The following is a 24,590-nucleotide window of genomic DNA, read 5'->3' as shown; positions in this document are numbered from 1 at the left end:
GCCGGCTTTTTCCAAAGTTGGCAGTCAAGAAGTGTGCTAAATATTTTAATACGTGAAACCATAAACCTGAGTATTTATAAATTAACTTTGCCACAGACACACACACACACATGCGCTTACAAAATGGCTGACCCTTTGGCGAAGGACAAAGAACTTGCCAGGGGCCTCATCAGGAATTCGCACTAATGTGCCTGACTTAATAATAATCAAATTTATATGCATGGTTATGTGCTTAAAGTGATCCGTGTTGCCAACAAACAAACAACTAAACAAATAAAGGACATGCCGAAGGATTAAAAGTGAGGCCGAGACCCAGACTGAGACTGAGACTGAAAGAGGTTTGCAAAATGTAAAGTGTCAATATGCCCATTCGAATGAGTCCTTAGAAATGCTGGGCTGGGTCTTGAGATGCGGCCAGACGAGCTGCGGCAGGCAGCTGATGGCTTCTGCGAAGCCGGAGAACAGCGACCACGCCCACACCGTGTGCAGATACCGTTATGTGTGTTGTTAGTGCTGTTTTCTGTGTTGTGCTGGACGCACTAAATGGCCAAAAGGTTGCTCCCCAGGGAGTCGCCGTTGTATCCTGCACTTTGGTCCACTGCAGTGTAATGATGAGTCTTGAAATTTTCACAAAAATTAATTATGAGTACCGTAAGGATATGCCATAGAGATCCACACACAAACACACATACACTCGCACAAATGGAAGTTGTTTATGTTATTTTGACAAACATTTTTTATTTAATTATTTTTGGCTACCTCCTTGCTTCTGCAGCCAGCCTCAGCTGGGCAAGGAACAGGACCAGCAAGGACCAGCCAGAGACAATAAACTCAAATTACAGTTACAAATAACGCATATGACCAAATTTTTTCCACACTTGCACGTAAATTAACATTTTCACGAATTTCCTGCCATCTTCTCTCTGTCTCGCTCTCTCTTTCTGGCTTAAGGGCGCATTAACCCCTTAATGCCGGCAGGGGATGACAACGACAGGACGACCCGTGGTAATCTATCGTTGCGACTCTCGAGACGTGGCGGCAAAAAAATTGAAATAAATTACCAAAACTAAAGGCACAACTGTTCGCATAATGAAGTCAAATTATATTTGTTTGGCCTTGCCGTGCAAAGGGGAAGGCAAATGAGGAAGGCGTTAGCCAAGCCAAGTGATGGGTGCGGTGCTTCAAATTATGCAAATCGCGACGAGCAGCGACAATGCCAACAATCGAGGCTCGACTGCCACAGCCCGGCTCCGACAATGTGGCATCGATAGCGGCACCCCCGACTGTGCAACAGGCCGTAAATAGTGACATTAGCGTCAACAAGCATTTGGGCCATCATCCATTCCGTGGCCGAAAGTGTGACATGTCACTCGAGACGTAATGGAAATGGAGTGGGAGTGGGAGCAGGAGCTGGAGTTGGTTGCGGGGCTATCGACACTGTCCAGTCTGTTGGACGATGTTATCATTTAATTCGTTGAAATTAACACGAACATTGTTAACTCTAAATGAGCTAATTAATCTAGTAAATGTGTCGTGCGACCAAAGGCAATGTCTCCCCAGCCGTCGCCGTTGCCGTCGCCGCTTCCATCATCATCCAGTCCAACCCTGTGCCCCAAACACCATGCCACTGCTGCGTTGCATGATGCGAGCACTTCGCGTTTTTGTGGTTCTCCAGAGGATCCCCACACGGCACACGCATGTTTACAACGCCCGCGCCGCCCGCCATCCGCCCTTTCCTCTGCTTCTCCTCAGCTTTCGAATGCATTCGGCACTCCCAGCGGGAGCCACTAAACCCAAATGAGATGCATGAGGCACATCGTAAACTTGCCCCGAATGTGCTCTAAATAATTTACTAATCATTTTAAACACAATTTTACTCAATTTCAACTCTTCTCCCAGAGCCAAAGGCATGGAACTAAAATATTGCATGATAGCAACAGGCCTGACAAACTATATGCGATATAATCATATATGCGATATAGCATATAGTCCAGCTGATAATTCAATTTACCAGTAAAAAGTTTTGTTACACCCTGTAAAAGACATTTTAATCTTTTCGTGGAGTTGCACGAAAATGCAATGCAATTCAGATCAGCATGAATAGCCTTGACCTTCTGTCCCTTCCTCCGTATGCCCGTATATTTTCTCAGATATCATATTATCAAATCTCTTCTAGATGACCCCCTCCAAAGAATAATATCGATTCTTAAAAGTATCACAACTGTGTGCCTTATTTTATATACTTTTCGCATAGCCTGTTTTGAGCTATCTTGTCCGGAGATTGAAGCCGCCTGCAAGCTTCTAACTTATGCTTAATATTATATAACAATTTTAAAGTAGTTAATTTCTGTCTTTAATTACATTCGTGCTATTATTTATACGCATAATTTAAAATGCGTCTGTGAGTTATTTTTGGCTAACTTGAATCTTTTGAAACTCCGCAGGCCAAACGTATCAATCGCTGCCAATTTTGGGCACCTGTGCTCTGAAGCTAATGAACTTTGTCCCCAAATTTAAACCATTTTCAATAACGCATTTTTCATAAGATTTTTCATTTGATTTGGCTGCAGTCGCTTATTTGGTGTTTCGTATTTATGGCATGCTCCAAAGTTGTTTTCCCTTCTTCAACTTATCAGTCACCGAGATCGCACAGAGTCCGTCCAACTGGTAAATATTTATGAACTGGTCATTTTTGTTGCTTTTTGTATGTATTTTGGTTTTTGCTTTCCGCTGTCCAGGCTGTTGCCTTCGACTGGGAAACAGGTCTGCGCCGGCTGATAAGCTACCGGCTAGTGGCTCCATTGAGATGTGCGAAAAAGTTCAAACACCTTGACGGGCTGTGAGAATCTTTTAAAGAGCCCTGCGGCAAAGCTATTGCACAGCAGCCAGCATAATAAATCTCAGAAAAATAAAAAACAAGAAAATATTTCTCTTATGTAAACGAAACCTTTTTTTTAGAGGCCGTTATCAAACCCCCCTGACGACGTTTAGCAAGCGCTTTGTAAATATTTAAACTGGTCTCGATTGTTTTGCAAAATCGTTGCATTTGGTCAAACACGTGTTCGAGATAATTTAATTAAATTTACTTGGCTTTTGTGTTTTTTAGCCGAGCTGTCTAAACTACCGCCCCGCCAAAGCCGGCCACGTGCCGCGCCGTTCGATCGGCCACCCCCTCGACCGGGGCACACAACAAGTTGCACTCGAAACCGAACTTGACTCAAGTGGCAAACACTTCAGCACTTGTGCCCGATGCGGTCCGGGTGGGGGTAATTTTTCGATTGTGGCAAGTGCAATTTGCCAACAACTTAAGGGCTGTTACTCGGGAGGGGCATACAACTCTCTCTCTATACCTCTCGGATAGGATGAGTATCTGTTACGGTGTCTATCGCCTTTTTCCATCGGAAACTTTGGTGGTCTTTCGCGCTCCTCTGTTTGGATCACAGACAAAGCAACTGTCATATGTTGTCATTTCCAAAGATACTTTTATTGTTAAACAAACCGACGGCATCTGCCGTTTTGACAATACCACATCTCAAATCCACAGAGAGCACAGAGCGTCTTAAGCAAATTCCATGAATAGATGATGATGACTTGAAGAACTTGGACTGCGCTGCGCCTCGGCTGTCCCTCTCTAGAATCTTCGCCTGAGACAAAATCTCAATAGAATCAGAGAGACTGAAACTTAAAATGATTTATGCTTACGGTGTGCGTCTCATTCGACTGCTGCTGTTGCTGCTTCCCTCGACATTACTCCGAGCTAATTTGCATATTGGTCTGCAGCCCGGCCCAGAAACAGCAGGAGGAACGGCTACGGCCAGGATCCCAATAGGACCAGGACTTGCGGCACACTTGAGAAAATGCATAAAAGGAAACTAATTAAAATGTTCGCGCCTCAAATTTCCTTACTATCCCCCAACCCCGCCTTTCCCACTCGACACCGGCTTATTTATGGCTCGCCTCTGTGAATGTCTTGCATATGGCAAAGTCAAAAATATTGCTTTGTTTTTCCTTCCTTTCCTTTATGGTTGACAAATGGGGCATTTACATGCGCGTCTTGTTCGGGCATTATGTACATTTAATTTATTCATGGCTACGATTCGAAAATGGCGTCGGGCCAAATCATGTGGAACCTCATCAAATACTCACTTTCCTAAAAAGCGTACGAAGTAATAAAGTATTAGAAGGATTTACATTTTAAAAAATATTTCTTGATTTGCCATCCAAGAACTTTAGTAATACTTATAAATAGTAATATCGATTTTACTAATCGAAACGCTTGGGAAAGCTAATGAAGTCTAAATAATTAGTTCTTCATTTCGTACTTACATTTTAGCCACACTTTTTGCAGAGTGTCAAGCTGCTGATCATGAGCTCGGAGATGCCTTTGCTTTATTTTGTCTGTTTATCTATCTTAAAAGTGTACTATTAATGATTCATGTGAGTTCCCTTAATCACAATCAAGGTTGTCGTTAAGATCTTAATTATGAGCAGTTGACTTTTGGCCAACTTTCAAAACCACCAATTTCCCAGCTCAGCCGAAGCTGTCATCGGTGTCATTTGGCTGAACATCTCTTCGGCTTATTGTCTTTTTGTTTGTTTTGGTTAAAAGTCAATCCGCACATTTAATGGCAGCGTTTGTGATAATGAGGACAACTTTGCTAATCCCTTAAGTCGCACGCAGTTGCAGTCACAGCGAGAATTTAATTGTCAGTCACGCGGACCTGAAACCGTGGCAGAGGCCCAGGCTGAGGCCGAGGCTGTGGCTGAGGGGCACGGGATTAAGTTGCCAGAAAATTATTTAGCAATTGGTTAGTGAGCCTGCCATGTAATCCAATTGAAAACAATTCAAATTTGAGTCACCAATGATTTTGAATGGTCGCCGGCAGTCGTAAATGCGACACACAGACGACAAAAACAAACAACTGCCAGGGGTGGGAGGCAGTACGAGGCAAGGCGCGCCGGAGTGAGGTGAGGTGAGGTGTTCTATGACAGCTGCCAGGCGGCAAACAAAATTCGGTCCCGGTCCCGGCCCCTGGGCCAGTGCCCGTGGAGAATAGCGCGTGATAAAAGGGGTTAATCGAACGTCCGCTGGAGTTGGACCAGCGACCAACCGACAGCCAGACGGACTATTCGCCCGGGAGCATCGAAGTCGCAGACCCTGGCACAGATTTTGTGGTCGCCGCGGCGCTAATGAGTGCCGCATACTTTCGCTTCTGTTCGGTTGGCCCGGTAAAATTCAAATTTTTCTTGGATTTTGCGGAAAAACAAATCATTTCGTTTTGCTTCGGGTTCGGCTTCGTTGAAAAACTTTGCTCCAGCAATTGGTTAATTAGCGACGCCTGGGGACATCTTTTGTTGCCCTTTTGATTCGAGCATTAAATATGGATGTACTTGGAAATTCCGCTGCTCATTGACTCTTTCTATTCTATTGGGAAACATTTCGACTGTCACTAGGTTTCCGAAATAGACGCCAACTGCAACAAAATAGTTGGGGGGATACAAATATTGAGATCCATGTTCGGGCATACTTTTCTCGCTCTCCATTTGCTGCACTTTTTAGCTTGAAATAACATATGCAAGCATGACAACCCGTACGGAGATTAAAACACCCCCCACATTAGTTCACAGAAGCATGTCGGCGTCTCTCTGAATGGAATCGACCCTACGACCGCATAGTGAGAAACCGCAAATGCGGAAAATGCAAATAGTTTGACTGACTGACTGCCCGTTGTTTTTCCTAACGAGGCGTGAAAATGTGAGGGCGGTTTCGCTTATGTTTGTAATTTTAACATGACACGACCCAATGCTAATCCAGGAGGTGGCACCAGTTGTTGTACGAGTAGGTACTCGAAATTGTTTGACAACTTGCTTAGAGAATAGGAAAATCCAAGTGCAGTTCATTATTTGTTTGACTTTTTAGTCAAAGTGAAGTAAACATAATAAATGAATAAATAAAATATAATATTAGAAAATTAATAAATTAAAAAATAAGTATTTAAAATTTAATAAAATTGATGAACAGTTGAAGACAATGTCAAAATGTCTAAGAAGATATGAAAGAGGTGCTTACTGCATTTGCTAATTCACATTTTTAAACAATACACAATATTTAACATATATTGAAATAATTTAAATAAATTTTTATCAGTTCATTTTGGCAAAAATTTGTTTTATTTTTTATATTTTACGCGCATTAAAACTATTTTTCAGTTTTTTATTTTTTCAGTTTCATTTTTCCGTTCGTTTCGCTGCGCACTGCTTGCCGCGTTGCACTGCTTTGCCGACATGCGGCTAAGAGCAGCAGTCTCGCTCTCGCTCTCAGCAAAGTGCTCTCTTTGGCTGATGGATTAAATCCCGCTGAAACCAGATTGGCCAATCAGCGGCGGGCACACAATGACATTTTGTTTCGATTCCCAAATGGCTTGCTGTGTGCTGCGTTGGGATGGGGCGTTGACACTTTGGCTACGGTAGCTGCAGCTGGCACGGCTCTTAGGGCCTAAAATGTTGGCAGCAGTTGCCTGGGAATAGCCATAGATAAGCCACCGAGCCACCGAGGGGGACCTGGCGGACTTGGGCCAAACAATGGCACAACGCGGCTGTCTGGCAGCACGCCTCTCGACCAGGGGCTAACCGGGCACCCAGTTGGACTGTGCAGAAGACGGAGGCACCGTCGTTGCCTCTGTGCCAATTCACAGCGTTCCGGAGCCCCACAGCAGGTCAGCGTCGGCGTCCTAGTCCCACACATAAACGCACACACACACACACACACACACACACACACACACACACCCACACAAATACAATTATTCTCTGAAGTTGTTTCTCTCCCGCTCTCTCACACTCTCTTCTGCAGCGGCGTCTCGCTTTGTCGCTTGGCTCTCTGTCTGGCCCACGTCCTCGCCTGCTGCCGTCGCGTCGTCATCGTCATCGTTGGTGGATGGTTGCTGACAGTTCGGCTCTCGGCGGACGGGCACAGGTTTCCCTTTGGCCTGTGCGCTGCTCTGTGCCCGGCCTGAAAAACCACCACTCCCAGCGATAGGTTAGATTTCCATTCGTTCATGCCTCACGCTTAGTCGCAGTCATGTCTTATTGTTGCAATGCACCCTCTCCGGACCCCGGCCGTGCTCTGCGCCGACAACCGCCCGCTGTGCTCCTGCGGCGCACGCTCGTTTCGTTTCCACCGCGACTTCAACTCTCGTTGGTCGTTGCGGCTTCAATTGCGCTGCCTTCGCTGCTGTTGGCGTCGCAGCTCGCAGCTCGAAGCTGCGCAGTTGCCTTTCGGTTGCAGCAGCATCGCAGCAGACTCGGATTCAGTTGGGGTTTAACAGCCACTCGGGACGGTAGCGCGCGCCGCTTAAACTTGTTGCGAGACCAATTTTCCGAAAATCCCAAATTCTCCGCGGTGCATTGGCACTTACACACACACACACACACAGAGGTACACCCGCACGCAATACCAACACCAATACCTACACAACCTTCACATAATACCAATACTGGGTTAAAATCAAAACGGGCCCAAAACCCCCAATTACAATTGCCTTCAGTGTCGATTTGTGCGCCGGTATCAGATTAAGAGCTCAGCGTCCGCACTTCTAACTGGATCTGTATCTGTATCTGCAACTATATTCGTATTTGTATTTGTAACCGTGGCTGTGGCCGTTTCCGTGTCCGTGAACCGTATCCGTGTCGCGCTTTATTGATTGCCGTGCCTCTCTAGAGAGAGAGACAGAGATCGAGTGACCCAGAGAAACAGAAACAGAATCTGTGCTTAGTGTCAAATCGTGGCAATAATTGCAACAGCAGCGCCGGCAACAACAACATTCACCACGGCTGCCACAATTGCAACAACGCCCGCCGCGAGCAACTACAGTAAAGTGAGCGACTACCCGTACGCTGATCTCCACCAGCACCATCACTTCGCTAGCACAGCGCCCCTGACCAGCGCCGAGAGCTTCAAGCTGCGCTCCGAGGAGCCGGTGCCGGGCTTTAGCTCGGCCTCCCCGTGGCCCACGCTGGAGCTAGGCATGGAGTGGGGACGCAAGCTCTATCCGAGTGCGGGCCCCAGATCCGCGGGCAGCTTGATGTTCAGCCTGCCACCCACGGCGGCGGACATGAATCAGCCGCGAGGACCGATGACATCCCTCAAGGAGGAGCCCCTCGGCGGGCGGTGGGCCATGCAGCCAGTCGTCGATCAGACCAAGTAAGTTCAGTGCACAAGGGCAAGACATGAATATAATACTTATTAAGCTAAACAATTTAAAAATATGCCTAGCTAAAACTAATTGAGGATTTTTGTATGTGCAAACAAAGCTGATTAGTAGCTAGGCAAACACTGTGCCCGAGATTCTATTCTCTCCACGAATAGGAACAATTACTCAATTGTAATAATATCAGTATGATATTTGGAAAGCTTAACAATGTTATTAATGGAAATGTGTTCCCAATTCCAGTCTGTACAATTTCACCTGTGCCCGGAAGCATTTGAATTCCTGTAAAATATGTATATTAGCTCCTAATTTTTTTCCACGTAATGCTCCCTGAAATGATTTAAAAGTAACAATCCCTATATCCATATGCAATTACCAAGCTCTGCAAATCTTCTAACAATTGTGTGCCTAGCAATAAATCGTCAACATTTTGGAATGCCCTCAGCAACATGTCGCATGTTGCGGCAACAAAAAGTTTGGACAAACAAAAAGTCTCCAAAAAAGCGTTTGTTTACCTTTGCTAAAGCCGGCATGACCGATACGAATGCCCCGGGGGGAGCAATTCCCAATACCGTACTCAGTTAGTCAGTCAAACAAGGGGCTTTTTATGAGCGGACATCCGAGTGCCCCCGCTGCCCACGCAACCGGCCACAGACTTAACCAAATTCCACTCAAAGTTCCACTCGAAAGCAAAACCGGCTCGACTAGACGTCTTCTTTTGAAGGGGGGCCGCACGCACTTTCCGGGGGTTGACTTCTGATGCCGGGATGCTCCGACGGGACGCACGGAGTGCGTGAGCTGCTTTGCCTTTGAGCTGGCGTGCTTTTTGGTAGCCCGTGCGCTCAAAGGGATGTTTTTGTTGGCGCTTCACTTTCGCTTTTACTTTCGCCTTGGCGTTCATTTCAATTGAATTAGAAGCAGAGCGCCCCCGGCTGCGGGGTTGCGGCAATTCTTTGCTTTCAACTTCTCGCGAAAGCTTCTCCTCTTTGCGGCGCGTTTGTTTAGTTGCGTCTGAGATGTTTTTTGCGTGAGATGTTCGCGCCCAGAAGAAGTGCGCGCGTGGCCGAAACCGAAACCGAAAGTGCGAATGTGAATGCGAGTGCGAAGATGACAGCGGGCTTTCATTCCGTGCATTCAGCGACGGCAAATCAACAGCAGCAGCAACAACACGCACAACACACACACTCCCACACACACCTGAGCACTAACGGTCACAATCACACCTGCAGTGCCAGCAGCAATAGCAGCAGCAGTTGCAGTAGCAGTCACTGCAGTAGACAAGGCCAGCATCAGCTGCATTTGCAGCACGAAGACAATCTAAATCAGGATCATAATCACAATCAGACACTGAACAATACTAACAATAAGATAATGCGCTGTGATCTCAGGTAAATCCGAGAGATATGAGTATACTATAAAATATAAATATCGCAGCTCTTAAAAAGAAATAGTTTATTGTTCAATTGGAATATTTTTATTGTGCAAAAAAAATAAAATATTTAGAAAGAAAAACTTATTTTAATCATTTCGTTTAGAATTTATTTCGTACATGTTGTAGTTTGAAAATAAGAAGAAAATGTACTTTATACTTTTTCATATTTTTGTAACTCAAAAATATTTTAATTTTTATCACTATTTTTTGTAAACTCATTTAAGTCGACTTGCGAGTTAAAAGCTCTTAAAATCTCACGAGTTTTACATTACAATTAAGGGAGAACACAATTTGATATATTCTGGGAAATGAAAATAGTTATGCGAAATGGAATCAAATAATGTTTTTGCTGGCTAGTGTAACTTACAGTTGAACTCGAGTTTAGCTGCTTTCGTTATTAAACGTGATTAAAGTTAAGAAAGTTTTTAACAATGCATCGCAAAACTTTGGCCAGGGAATAAATTGCACAATTATCGGGCAAGTCAATGCGAGCTACACTTTGGCCATTTATTTATTTATCTATTGTCACATATTGTGTACTAAGTACTTGTTCAGACAGGCAACAAAAAGCTGGGCAGCAACAAATTCGATCATAAATCAGAAATATTTGAAATTTATTTCAACAAAGATTGCTGTGAACTGCAATCGAGGCGGCAGCCTCTGGAAACAATGCAACAATGGCTATAAAATGTGTTCCACGACCATTTTCGGAAATAAAGTGTCCTTTTTAAAGGACATTCGATGTGAATTTAGTGCAGTTCAAGCAACAACAACAACAACAACAAAAAACAAAGGAGCATGTGGAAATTCACGTGCGCGGAATAGGCAAAACGTGACCACGAATCGCCCTTCCTCCCCCAATGCTCACTCGCGTTTCCCCTGCCCCGCACCTGCCCGGCCTGGTCACCTGGGCATCGATTTCCGACAATTAAATGTTGGCATAATAAAATCAACAGCAAAGCGGCCACAAAACGTTTTTCGCAAATTGGCGGCAAGTGCAAACAAGCCATAGAACGAAAGAGTCCACAATGCGACCAAGTCGGAAAAGTCAACAATCGAGTGCTTAGCTCCCAGACCCAATCTCCAGCCCGCATTCGGAGTGGGCGTGGAGAGGGAGGAACAGGACGTTGTACAGTCGCAGTTCCTTTTTTTTTTTTTTTTTATTTGCCAGCTCTCAGTCGTTGGGTTATTTTGCTGTTCACTTTTGGAACCGTTTGGCGCCATAACAATAACCTTTCGCCCAGAATGTAACATGTCTGGCATTTATGTGTCGTATTTCCCCAGACCGAACATCATGCGGAACTTTGTGTGGGCCGCCAGTTGCCAACCCAGCCCATTGATGATTCGCCTCTGTGCATTGGCCCTGTTCCTGTTTTGCTGGCCTATTCCTGTTGCAGTGGCCGATTTGAACACTCGGCCATCCAGCCACAAATTGTCTAATTTCATTTGTTTTCGCAAATTGCTAAATTGAAATTGCATGTAAGTCCAATGAGAGTTCCCAATTGCATAAAGTCGAAAACTGCAGGCAATAGAGATAAATTAAAAGTGAATCGTAGAAAGATCTCGGGATTCTTTGAACTCTTTAAATTGAGTCCAGTTCTGAAAATTCTGATCACAGTTCTCCTCACGATCGTTCCAGAAGAAAGCTCTTTCTAGCCCACCAATCAGTGTCAGTCGGACAAGCGCTTGTATTCTCAAATGTATTTGAACAAAATAAATAAAAGTCTTACATTCAAAAGGCATTATAACCCATATATATCATACTCAATCTAATCAATATGTGTCGCAGTCGAAATAATTTCAGGGAATACCTCTGGGATTGAATCCATGCTGTTCAAACAAAAAGTATAATTATTTGCTGAAAATCAAAACAGTAAAAAAAAAAAATATAGAAAAGTACAACAAATAGTTGAAACAAAGTAACATTTTCTGATTACACAACTAAAACTGAGTCGCAGTCCGCGTATTATTCGGGCTTTTTTTTTTTGGGTGTGGAGTGGATAATTTTCAAACGATTTATCATTGCGACTATCATTAGCTGCAGCCCCAGTTTGAGCAAGTCCACTGGCATTATTCTTTGGCAAATGTGTATATAATTGCAGGCGGAAAGAGGCGGGCGGTGGGGCTGAGGGGCGGAGGAGCACGCGCGATACTTCTTGACATTTGCTGAATAAATAATAGAAATCTGATAAAATCAGCATTTTCTAAATTAAATTGTTCGTTATGCATATGAAACGAAAGCGCTGCAGGACCTAACTACTCGGCCGTGTCCGAGGGTCGCAGCTCCTGCGCCAGCCAGGTAGTTAGCATTGTCCGGTAATTGCGCTGACAGCCCCAGACACAGACACAGACAGAGACACGAGTCTGCCATAAGGTGAGCAGCAGGAGTCGCAGGAGTCGCAGGAGTTGCACTGTTGACATTTGGCATATGGAGTGGACAAGCCTTTGGCCCATGTCCACGGCCATGTTAAGGTCCTGTCCTGTCCCGTCCCGTCCTGTTCTGTCCTTATAATTACAGTGTTTGCTTGGCCCACATAACATAAATATTTGTTGTTGTTTGCGGTCTGACGAGTCACTCTTTGCTGTCCCGGTCTCTGGCCAAGTCCCCGCCCCCCTGAAGCTGTTGTGTGTTAATTCCTTTATTCATCAGGATTATTGTGTCACGTTGAAGTTGCTTATGCGCTTTTAATGATAGCTGTCACTGGCCACTGGCCACCGGCTGCTGGTTAAATGTCACCGTCAAGTAATTGAGTTCTTCCAAACAATGAGGCATATTAGTTGGGACAGAGCACAGCTAATTGCCTGCGCAGGGCCCTCCGTTTACTGGGCTAATAGCATAATTAGATGGCGCGTTTGTTTAGGCCCGTTTTAAAGAGACATTTTTCGCCTTCTAATTGCAGTCTTGGCATTGGCCGCGCCCACTTTGAAAAGCAGCCGCCCAGCAATTTGCGCAAATCGAATTTCTTTCACTTTGTGATTGCGCTCTACGATCGCGCCGGGCAGCCCATCGAGATCGAGCGCACCGCCTTCATTGGCTTCATCGAGAAGGACTCGGAATCGGATTCGACAAAGACCAACAACGGCATCCAGTATCGCCTGCAGCTGCTCTACGCGAATGGTAAGAGCGTCAAAATCCAGGATTGTTGGGCCAACTCTTAAATGAATATTTTTATTGCAGGCGCACGACAGGAGCAGGACATTTTTGTGAGACTCATCGATTCAGTAACCAAAGCGGTAAGTTCTTAAAAAAATCCTCTTCACAACTGGACATTCAAATTTTACCCATATAAATATTATGTTAAACAAAACGTGATAAGTGTAAGGTTCTCCAAAACAAAGAACTTAGATGCGATTGCTTCTGCGCCAATAAATTCATAATTGGGACAGAATTTCAAACTCATTTTATGGTAAAGTTTGATTTTTCAAACATTTGTCGGACTTGGCAAATCGTTGAGAATGATTTGAACTTTGACCGCAACAGAAATAGTTGAAAAGCTTGATATTCCCTTACAGATGTTCAACCTAATTTGATTGCTTAGCTAAGTTTAATAGAGATTAATTTCAATAGACTTAAAGTTCATTTTCTTCATCCCCATTCAGTCCGAAAACGAGCTGCTGCTGCTGCTCATTTTTTAGTCGAGTGTTTTTTTTTTTTGTTTTTTTATTTGTGCCACGCAATCGAAAACTAATTCCTTCCACTTGGTTGCCGATGCTTCTGTTGCCCGTGCACTCGCTTTGGGTTTTGCTGATTCGAGCATAAGTTGCATTTGAAATTGATTGTCACGGCTAATTAAGTGTGTCCTCTGTGCAAGTTCTCGGCGCGCACTGCCAATAAATTGAGTCGTCAAACGGTACTGGCCTGGAGCTGGAGCTGCCTTTTGGCCAGCCAAACGAGCAATTCATTCAAACGACGCGTCGCCGTCAGGTCGCGCCTCCGAAAGGGGTGTGACTGAGACTGAGCTCGCGTCCAGGGCCAGGGGCCGGGGGCGTCCAATCCAATCGAACATGGCTAATGCGCTTTGTTGTGGGTGCCCGTTGGATGTGCGTATTCCTTGCTGCAGTGCACCATATGTCAGCTTTGTGTGCGCCTAATGCGTGTGCGTTGCCTGCCGCCTGCTGCCTCTAGTCCCCTTTTTTCAAGGGCAATTAATTTCTCGAGTGACAAATTTTTATAGACGTTTGTCGTTTGTTCGGCTCTCGTTTGCTTTCGTTTCGTGCTTTCTTGGCATTCCATTATTTTGTCGCCCACTGTGGGCGTTGCTTTCACCCGATCGCAATAAATCCATCCACAAATTATCGATACCTCCCCCGAACCGGAGCCGGTCACCAGTGTCAGGAATCCATTATGTGTGCACATTCGGTGCGAATGAAATTTAATCGCAAAATATTTAGCGATAGCATAAGCCTAACAAGCTTCTCAGCAATTTCATTAAGGTCAACAATTTGTATTTGATTACCAAATAATATTGTGAATATCGAACGATTCGGGTGGCATTTAGTTTCTTTGCTTATTTTGAGCATGTTTCATAAGAATTTCAAGGCAATAAAAAATTATCGCATAACTAATAATAGGAATCAGAAAATTACCCAACACATAATCATGAGAAACCCATTTAATGTTAACATTTTTGCATATTTTCCAACGATAAAAACCTAAGCTCGACGAAGATGAAATACTCTATACAATACAATTTATATGATAACAATACGCGATAAAGGTATAAAAGTGGATTAATTAGTTTTTAATTAATCAGAAGTGTCCGACCAGAAAATACCCTGGAACTAGCTCCAAGAAGACCATAAAAACATTCTAGTTTTCTTCTTTAAATGCGCTCTTAATAACTTCGGAGCTTATAGTCCGATAACTTTCCACTTATTAAAGGTGTTAGCAAGCTAATGGAAAATGGAGGAAGTTATCAGAACAGTAAAATATGTCTGACTTATATATACGAGAACCTAAATACCAATTTAAGCCATTATAATCTTCGAGGTATGCTTAAGAGACTAATTCTAAAATGCTCAAGATAAAAGACTAGAACTAAAAGGAAAAAGGTTCTTACAAAAAATATCTAAATGCATTTACGACTGTTTTTTAAATGGACTTGAAAACTTTGCCAAGTATTTGTCGTATGTTAGCTACCCCGAGTCCGAGCAACATTTAACTGACTGTCTGTCAGTTGTCAGACGGGTTTAAAATGAGTTGCAATTGCCAGAGTCAACAGGAATGAGGGCTAACAAAAAGAACAATCATTTGATCGGATTAGTTGGATTTTAGCATTCAACTGAGGCTGACGGAGTTGCTCTCCATAGGTTGTATACTATAAATAGAGCTCGAGTTGGTCAGATGTCATCCCCTTTGTGCTCATTTTTTTTTGCATACACGTGGCAGGCGGTGGGCACAGTGTTTTATCTGAAGCACAAACTGTGCGTAACAGGTAAATAAGGAGGCAGACGTGAGCCGGGGATAACCTTGCTTATCAGGGGCGGCTGGCGGGAAAGTGAAATTCGAAACTGTAGCAGCAATGCGATTAAACAACAGCCAAGTGTGCTGTGAGACATTGTCTTAGGCATTGATGTGAAAGCAATGAAAAAGCAGGACAATTGTCACGTGCCGCAGCCGAGAGGGTAGCCGAAAAACCCTTGCCTCTAGCCCGCGATTTTTATCGGCATGCCCTCAGTTCGCTGGCTGTTTCGTCCTTGTCAGAAGGCTGGCAATGTTGCAAATCATCGTCATAATCATAATTACATTCGATCAGATAACTGGCAATACAACGCGACCAAACGCCAGGCCCGTACCGCCACGAAGGCGGCGCAATTGCAATTTGAGCTAACGACCAGCGGCAGCAGGAGCATGGGGAGAGGGAGGACCAGGACGCCCTGGATGCGTACGACTCAATTGGTGCGGCAGTCGCTTCATTTGCGCTCATATTTCACAGCGTGTTCGCGTTCACATCCCGGCCCGTTCCTGATCCTGGTCCTGGTCCTGGCTGTGGGCCCGGCATAAACATAAAACAATAGCGAGTGCCAACTGCGACAACTGCCCAAAATCCTTTGGTTTGGCAGGCCCGCTGCCAAAATCGCGCTTATCGCGATTTACACGCATTATGCGGCCGGCCAAAAAAGCGCATCGAAATTCTAAACCCAAAAACAGTAAAGGGAGATTCCCGATGGCCGATATGCGGCGATTAATGCACCCAGATAACCGTGTGCTGTGGACACTGTGCAGCAGAAACAGCCCAAAATTGTGCAGGCTATTCGCAGCGCGAGCTAATGAGTCGCTTAAAAAAGCCGTTGCTGCAGCTGAGCTGCCCAATTGCAGCACCGGATAAATATTAGAGATGCGCCACACTCAAATGCCAGCTACTGTGACAAGTGACTGCGATTTGCCTCTATAAGCTCTACTCATAAATGCAGTCACTTAACAACACTTGTCTCACTGCGACTGCAGCCAAAATTGCAATAGTGCTCATCACTAATGAATATGCACGCATACAACACATAGATCATACGCCATTACGAGGGCAGACATGCTATATCTCGCTCTTTTCAATGCGCACGCATCAGCATGCGTTTCTCTCTGTCGCGCTCTCTCTCTCTCTCTCTCTCTCTCGCATGCGAAGCTCCTTTGTGCGTGTTAATTAAGCGATAATATTAATTTGTATGTCAACACTTAAAAATAAAAGCGTGAAAATTTTCGATTAATAACACATTTCACATTTCATTTTTGCCATTTTATCCAGTGAACAATTGCTTTTGTTTTTATTGCTGTTGGCAATTCAGTAAATTTAACAGATTGCACAGAAACTCTCCAAACAGTCGCCATTTGCGTTGCTGATTTGCTTGCACATATGCATGCGTGTGTGTGAGTGTCTGCATGCATACATGTGTATGCATACATGCACTTGTCTCTGCTGGTGGTGTTCGTGTGTGTGTGGCAATACGATTAAAAATGCTTTCACGGCAAGTGCATTTCCATTTCTGCGGTTGGCGCCGCACCGTGGGGCAACAAAGCAAAAAACTGCCCTTTATATCGCGTTCATTATGCAAATGTTGTCGCCTGCAGCACACACTTACATGCATGTGTAGCTACATGCGCATGTGTATATTCTTGTCTACCTCAACTATTACGCTGTGTATCTTTGTATCTTTGCCCCATTCTCAATCCCTTTAAAATTATAGAAATATTACTTTTATATTATTTTAAACAAAATAGGTTGAAAAATGTTTAAATATAGTCCTGCCAAGCTCAGAGAGAACTCATGAAGATAGCTCCTCACGCGAGTCCTGATGTGCCTTTCGGGTCTCCGGGTTCTGGGTCCTGCGCTCTGAAATTTATGCGTTACCCTGGACCGGGGCTGCGCTGATAAATGGCGCTTTAATAAATTAAGAGTAACCCTCAATTCGTTTTTTTTTTGTTTTTTTTATAAACAAAGGTTTTTTATTTTGTTTTTACGCTGGTTTTTACTGTACTCGTATGTTGCTGCCTGCGATAATTTATCTTGTTTGGCGAGATTTTTATTTCCACGTTAAATATGCAGCATGCAAGCGCGTAAATAATGCAAAAGCCGCTGCGCTTTTTATTTAAAAAGCGATAATAACAATTTGCAAAAAAAAAAAAAAAACAAAACAAAGCATTTAAGGGCGCAATGTTGAACAATTTTATGCGCAGCGTTTAAATTTTAACAGCCACGTCAATCGACAACTCTTCAGCCGCCAATTCCACATCCAGCTCCAGCTCCAGCTCCGGCTTCAGCTTTCATTACCATCTCCTGGCCATGTCCGCCCGTCCATGTTGGGCCCATCACATCAACACTCGGTTTTTTTTGTTGCTGTCTGTTGATTTTTTGTCGCTTGCCGTATGTTTTTTTTTCTGATATCCTGCCGTTCCTGCTGCTCCTGCTCTGGACGGATGCCAGCCAGGTCTGTGTGATAAATCGTAGTTTAAACGCTTTTACTCCAGTTTTAGTGCTGGCTGCCGTTTAGTTTTTTATTAGATGCGCCATTTAGGGGCACTTTGCCAGTCAGATTTGCTCCAGATTTCCAGTTGCACTAATTGTTTCATCTCTGGCCGCCACTATGATTGATGGCCTGATCCTGTCCAAATCCCAAGCCCAGCATTGTTGGTGGCCAAACATTTCGGAATTTCTCAATGGAATTTTCTACTAGCGCGACATGCGGGTGTTACATATATAAAAGGCAGACATGGCCCTTTTGGGGTTTTCCACAAAAACAAATTAATCTGGCATAGTTTGATTGAACTACTCTGAGATAATTCAGATAATAGTTAAATAATATTTTCAGATAATTTGCACTATTTGGGATTACAAATTTCTTATATATTAAGGGTGTGCGATAAATATTTATACTGCCTGACAAACTAACTTTTAACTTCAAAAATATTCCATTTTAGTAATAGTTTACAGGGTACTTTACAGGGTTTTCACTGTACTTTTGTACACTTGTTCCTTTAGTCAATATCCTATAACATAATTAAAAATAATAGAAAAACACGTATAAAAAATGTATTGACCAAACATAGAAAGTCCATTAGAAGGCAAACATGTGCCCAAAATCCTTGACGAAGGATGTTGTCCCGAGCTGAATCTAGGTACGTGTCCGGACACGAGCTTGGGCTATAATTAGCTGCACTTGTCCCACAAAAAGCAGACTCACACTCAATGCGATCCCAACTGTTGGCTGGTAACTAGTTGACATTGAGCCAAGGCATTGACTGTATCCTTTGCGGATAGTTGTTGTTATCCCTGGACTTAGGGAGCTTCAGTTGGGCGGAAGGGCAAGGCTGTTAATGTTTTTTCGACGTTGTTTTCTTGTTCTGTACAAGGGGAAGGGCAGGGCAGGGAAGTTATTAACCCAACAAACGGGATAATAAGGGATGATCATAATTTTACATGTGGCATTGATGCTGCTGCCGCGTTACCTATGCTCAGCAGGGGGGCAGCGGGAAAACCCAGGACTGCCAGGACTGGTTGCAGTGAAATTAATTTCTGATTATCTGTTTGGCTTGCCCTGGCTTCCGGCTGGGCTGGATGCGACTGAGGCGGGAGACAAGCAGAAACAGAAACAATGCACATATGCTGATGACGTCAGAGGCACTCGTCCTTGACGCTGTGGCAAGTGGCAGCATTCGCTGGTGGATGAAATGATTGCCGGTTCCTCTCCGTGCAAGTTATCCTAGGTAGTTATTGTTATTACTTTTGCGTGTACACGGCATGGCAAGGCAAGGCACGGCAAGGCACGGCAAGGCACGGGTACATGCATTTTTACAGCTCTCGTCCTGCAAGGACGCTGATAGTGATGAATGAGTCCACAGTCCGTTGGCCACCCCCCGCTCGCTTCTGGGCTGTTGCTGTCGCATATGCCGTGTTTTTGCCAACTAATTCATTGGATGAGTGTTGGATTACAGGGAGGCAGAGACGAGCCGGCGACCCGCTTTAATCATTTTTAAATTAGAGAACTATGCGCCTTTTTTTCCTGCGCCCCTTGCAGTGGTTGTTCGCCTCGTTTGTTTATCTATTTGTTATTGTTCCACCACACACTCGAGAGTTTCTCCCTTTCGCATCTTCATCTCTTGAAATTGCAGCAGATTGTCTGACGAGAGTTGCACTTGCGGTTAACATTTCCCTGCCACTTGGAGTGCACAATCAAGTGCGTGTGCCTCGCACATGCCACGATTTTCTGTAGTCACTGACACTAAAATGTTTTTGCCCCCCCTCCAATCCCTCTCTTCGTAAACACCCCCCCCCCTCTCCCCTCTGGCAAACAGCGAGTACGAAGTTTTCTTTTTTACCGCCCAAACAAATACAAATACCAAGTGCGCCCCCTCAGTTATTATTAGCCGAATTTTGGCCGCCTGCCGCGGCGTTTAGCTCCCGCTTCGAGTGTGTAAATATTTGCATGGTGTGTGTGTCCCATATGTCACGACCTTCTGACCAGCTCAGCTCACAATTCTCGAGTAGTTGCACCGTAATTAGCATTTATGTCTGTTTATATTTGCCTAATGGTTGGGGATGATAACAGGTTCCCATTGAGCTATAGGGCTGATGTGCTCTATATATGCGATAATCGCCAGAGGTGAGTACACAGTCCGACTAATCAATGGAATGGATCGAGAATGTTTCACCTGGCTACCCTTAAATATCCTTCAATATCGTATATAGACAGACATAGGGTAAAATTTTCCACTTCCATAACGCGGTCAAATATTGTCCGATTTTCACAAGGTTTGGCTCTTTGTTCATGGTTTGACCTCTAGATCAAGGTGGCATCTAACTCTGCGTACATTATTTGTTTAATTTTCAAATCGAGTCGCTTATTAAAAGAGGTAACTTTTTGAGACTACGATCTATGATATAGTATATTATAAATAATAGTTACTTAGGTCCATTAAGTTGTCTTAGTTGTCTTTTGAGTCTTTGCGAAGTATCTATTTTGATTAAGCTTAGACTCTTGCTCTCTGAAAAAAAGCTTTGTATAAATTGTGAGTTGGCTACCGCGCAAACGGCCTAAGCCTAGTTGAGCTGTGGTGTATATTTGCCTTTGATCCTTTTAGCCTAAGCACACTCCTAAGTACGTAAAATATGGCCAGAGCTGGGGCCAGCTAGTAAACAATTATTTACAATTTGTGTATGCTTTCTTCATTGCAGGCCATCATCTACGAGGGCCAGGACAAGAATCCCGAGATGTGCCGTGTCCTGTTGACGCACGAGGTGATGTGCAGGTGAGTTCGTTTTGCCGCGTTGGATTCCTTTAATAATCTGCAAATGATTTGGATGCATTGAGTTCGACTTTGAGTAATCCACACCTTTGATTCCCTTGTCTCGAGGGTGTCCAGCTGCCGCTTTGGCTCCCCAGAGCTTTGTCCAAGTATTTATATTTGGCTTGTGAGCTTTGCTCTTCCTTTCCCCTTCCCCTCGCACCTTGGCAGCTACGCTCATTTGTTTTAAGCGTTTTCCGCGTGATTTTTCCACTACGCAGCTTTTGTTTTCTTTCTGTTTTTTTCTTTTATTTTTTTATATTTTTAGGTTGCTACTCTTGGAGCTTTTTTGTTGCCTGCTATAATAATGTTGATTTTTTAGTTTGCCTCTCAACCCTCCGCCGTGTCGCGCCCTTCTATGCCATTCTATTCTGGCCCGTCTGTCCGTCCGCCGTGTTCTGTCCTGTCCTGTCCTGTCAGTCGGCCGATGCGTCCTTCGTTTTATTTTTACGCTCAAACGCACGAGAGCTGAAACGTATAAATGGCAGCCACTCGCAAGCCCCCAAGGCCCCCTCCCCTCCACGCATATCTTTTCTCTCGGGTTTTTTTTTTCCACTCTTCCCATCGACATCTAGCATCATCATATCTCTGGGCAGTTCACCCTTCTAGCGCCCAACGGAGGCTGACAGTTGAAGGTTGCCTCAAAATAACACAAATGAAAAACCACCAAAACGTGACCGACTACGGCATACCCTTGAATTTAATATGACAATTTAGGTGGAAGTACAAAAATATGCCGTGAACTTTCCCATTCAATTGAACTGAAGCGTTCTTCTCTGTCAGGCATTCCAAAAACCTTTGAGCTAGGCAAAGATAAGTTGAAGATAAAGATAAGTTGGATAAGTTACGGTAGATTTCGATTTTTAGCTTCCGGAGACGTGCAGCATACCCAAAGTACCCCAACAACAGGCATACACAATACGGCACAGCAAAAACACAAGCAAAGAACAACAAAAAAATTACACAGATTCGTCCCCTTTAGCCGGCCACGCCCTCCGCCGCCCCCCTGCCGTGGCTTTCGGTACAGCTTCAGGGTGCGCTGGCCGGCCATCTTTTATTATTTCGGATTGGCACCCAGTTTTTATGTTTGCGTAGCATTATCAAAACAAGGGGACAACGCACAGGGGTTGACTCTCCCCCGGCTTCAGCTCCAGCCTTGGCTTGGCCAAGAAAGCAGCAAAAATCAACAGCTTCGCGTAACACAAAGCAAATACAAACACAATGGCGCCGGCGTCGCAGTCGACTTCGCTGCCGTGGCGAGCAGCGGCAATGGCTTCTTCTTTATCGTTTGGCATTTCGCCCATTTTAGTCATCCATGTTTATGTTCTGCCCAGCACGATGCCAAAGCTCAAGCTTTAGCTGAAGCCGCCCAGTTAGTGTGCCACCCCCAAACGACCCAGTCCTCTACCCCTTCCCCCTTCGGCGGCCCACATCTCATCGCTGCCCAGAGGCTGTGCGGCCAAAAATTACGCAGCCATTGAACTTAATCCGAGTGCGTATATTTTTTTTTTTTTTTTTTTTTTTGCTAAAAGAATCGGAAAATGCATAGCAAAAAATGTAGAAAACATTTTGCCTAACTTCAAATTATTTCTCTGTATCAAAGAATTAATTATGATTCGTGAGTAAATATTAAATGTAAACTTTTTTTAAGCGTGTGTATTCTTAATTTGTCCCGAAATGTTTTTTACCCAAAAAGATAGTCCCACAAAGCTTTAACTAATACAATTATGTCCCATTGTTCATTTGTTTTTCGACCCGATCGAACCAATATATCAAATAGTTGTCATAGGAACGATCAAGTTAAAATATCTAGACCAAATTGGCATTTTTATGTTTCACAATTGAGCAGAACCTTGTCAAAATCTGCCCATGAATGAACATTCTAAAAATTACGTATGTTTTCTTGTCAATTCCTTTTTTTTTTCTCACTGTGTATATATATTATATAAGGATATCTTTTTCTTTAAGTGCTTCTTGTTATTATTTTTTAGGTATTTTAAAAGTATAATTAAAAATGTTGGTTTATTCTCTTTCTGCTTCAATTTAAGTTAAGTTAAGCTAAACAAATAATTGGGCGAGTAATTGCTGCAATGTTTCCATGTAGCTTTACATTGTATTAAACTCTTCTTTAAGACTTTTAACCAATCGATTTCATTCTATTTTACCTGCAGCCGCTGCTGTGATAAGAAGAGCTGTGGTAACCGCAACGAGACGCCATCGGACCCCGTCATTATTGATCGGTAAGTAGATGTGTAATGTCCTAGCAGAGACACCGACCCCGACTCCAGCTCCAGCTCCAGCTCCGAGCTGCTGCGCCATACAAAAGATGACATTTTAAGCTGCTTTTCATCATCGGCGCTGAGCGCTTTTTATTTTGCCTGCCTGTTTGCGGCTTGTATGCGTATCGTTGATTTATTGGCATTATTATCAACTGCAATATAAAACATGATGCGGCAGCTCGCCCCAAGATGGGGCGGGGCAGTTGTCGCATGCGGCGGGGGCAACTGGCGAGACAGCAAGCGGAGCTCGGTGAGCTCCGGAAGCTCCAAGTCTGAGCTGGCCAAAATGAAAGTTCATCAACATGCCAAAGCAAATTCTATTTTCATAAATTGTGAATTGTGAATTGTAAATTGTAAATTGAGACGAGTGCAGCACTCGCAATGGCAATCCGACACCCCCCGTCTGCCCACTGCCGCATCCCTTCTCTGTCTCCCGGACCCGCCCCTCGTGCGCCTGTCACGTGTCAGGCGAATTATGTTAATTGTATGCACATCCTTGCGGCTGCCATTCAGCCCGTCGATCCCAATGCCGCAGCCACTTCCCAGTCGAGGTCGAGCCGGAGCCTGAGGCCGCCAGCCGGGAGTGCGTCGCCTCTAATTGGCTTCGGAAATATTATTAGAGAAATACAAATTGTTTGCACAAAAATATAAGTAGCCACAGTAGGTGGGCAGGCGGGCGGGCGCTGGTCGGAAATCGAGGCTGAGAATATTAATTTCATACAAATAATATGCTGCATGTGCGAGTAGAAAGGGAATTCTTGAAAAAACTATAATATTTGAAAGGGGCACATTAAAAAGAAGGGCTTATTGAATAGCTAAGTTAACAGCTTCCAAGTTCAAATTATAATATATGCCTTTTAATGCGTATTTAATAACTTAAAATTACCCATAAGGATATAATTATATTATGTCCCAAAGGGCATATCGAACCTCCCAAGATGAACATACTCCTGTTCATATTCTGTTCGTTTGTTATTTCGGCTCAATCTGATTAAATATGGGAACCAGAGAATTGAAATTTCAAACGTAGCTTCTGAAAAGTACATCATGAGAATTATATGACTTTTCGGATACTTCTCCCCCTTACATTTTCATAATAAACACCAAAGAAAAAGCACAGCCGGATGTGTCTAGAGAAGGAAAGCAGAATGTTGGCAAAAACAGTCCGGCGCGCGATTCATAGTATCTCCTTGTCGGGCTCGGGATCTGGACATGCTTCTTCGCCTTTTTTTTTTTTTTGCATAAGTCAGCTACTCCTGAATGATTCGATGGCCTTGTTGGTTGGGGCTCCTTGCGTGCGACAGACTTGTTGAAGAATTTGAGCTGGTCAATTGAATCGCACCTTATGCAGATAACAATCCCCAAACGACCGATGGACTCCAACAACATCATTATCATTGTGGCTAACATTGCCAGCTGCGGTGGTCCCTTCAACTGGGGCAACGGGTGTTCAAAACTATTTGCCTATCTGTAAAAGTGCAGCTGCCAAATGGCATCTATATAGATTGTCCACCATGGTGGGATTCCGCGAAAACTGGCCTCCAGCCAGCAGCAACAACGAGAGACTTAATGATTCTATTACAAAAGCATGGAGGGACTTAGACCAAGTCGGAGTTGGAGATGGAGACTCATTTATGCGCTGGCTGGTTGCTGGCAATCAGGCCATAATTGGTGTGATAATTAAATTTAATTGATTGCCTGTTCATGTTGTTGCTGTTGCCTGTAAAAAGAGACCCTGTTTGCAAATTAGGAAATCTATGGAAGCAACAGACTGGGCCTGGGCCAAGCTATGGTTCGGCAAGATCAGAGCCCCCAGCATTTATGATCTTGTTAAAATTGCTGAGCGTGTTTTCGTACGCGTTACGTGCTCCACAATGGAGCGAAATCCGTTGCAA

The 24,590-nt window shown here is 44.2% G+C and overlaps 1 protein-coding gene across 8 annotated transcripts in view; it reads left to right on the top strand.

Annotated features, from left to right (window-relative positions):
- The first annotated feature begins 7,300 nt into the window (after nucleotides 1-7,300).
- kn (EBF transcription factor knot) overlaps nucleotides 7,301-24,590 on the top strand; it is a 30,931-nt gene continuing 13,641 nt past the window's right edge. For 3 of the 8 annotated variants that reach the window (XM_032436270.2, XM_032436269.2, XM_032436272.2), the window contains exons 1-5: nucleotides 7,301-8,203; nucleotides 12,543-12,760; nucleotides 12,821-12,876; nucleotides 20,307-20,380; nucleotides 22,588-22,656. In XM_032436270.2, the coding sequence (XP_032292161.1) occupies nucleotides 8,028-8,203; nucleotides 12,543-12,760; nucleotides 12,821-12,876; nucleotides 20,307-20,380; nucleotides 22,588-22,656 (593 nt within the window). In that variant the 5' untranslated portion in view covers nucleotides 7,301-8,027. The remainder of the gene's footprint in view (nucleotides 8,204-12,542; nucleotides 12,761-12,820; nucleotides 12,877-20,306; nucleotides 20,381-22,587; nucleotides 22,657-24,590) is intronic. The other 5 variants (XM_032436267.2, XM_002050048.4, XM_032436268.2 and 2 more) reach the window with 2 other exon arrangements.

The sequence above is a fragment of the Drosophila virilis genome, chromosome 5 (genome assembly GCF_030788295.1).
Source record: "Drosophila virilis strain 15010-1051.87 chromosome 5, Dvir_AGI_RSII-ME, whole genome shotgun sequence".
Lineage (NCBI taxonomy): Eukaryota > Metazoa > Arthropoda > Insecta > Diptera > Drosophilidae > Drosophila > Drosophila virilis.
Note: the sequence above shows the minus strand (reverse complement) of the source record. Positions and strands in the feature narration are given on the sequence as shown.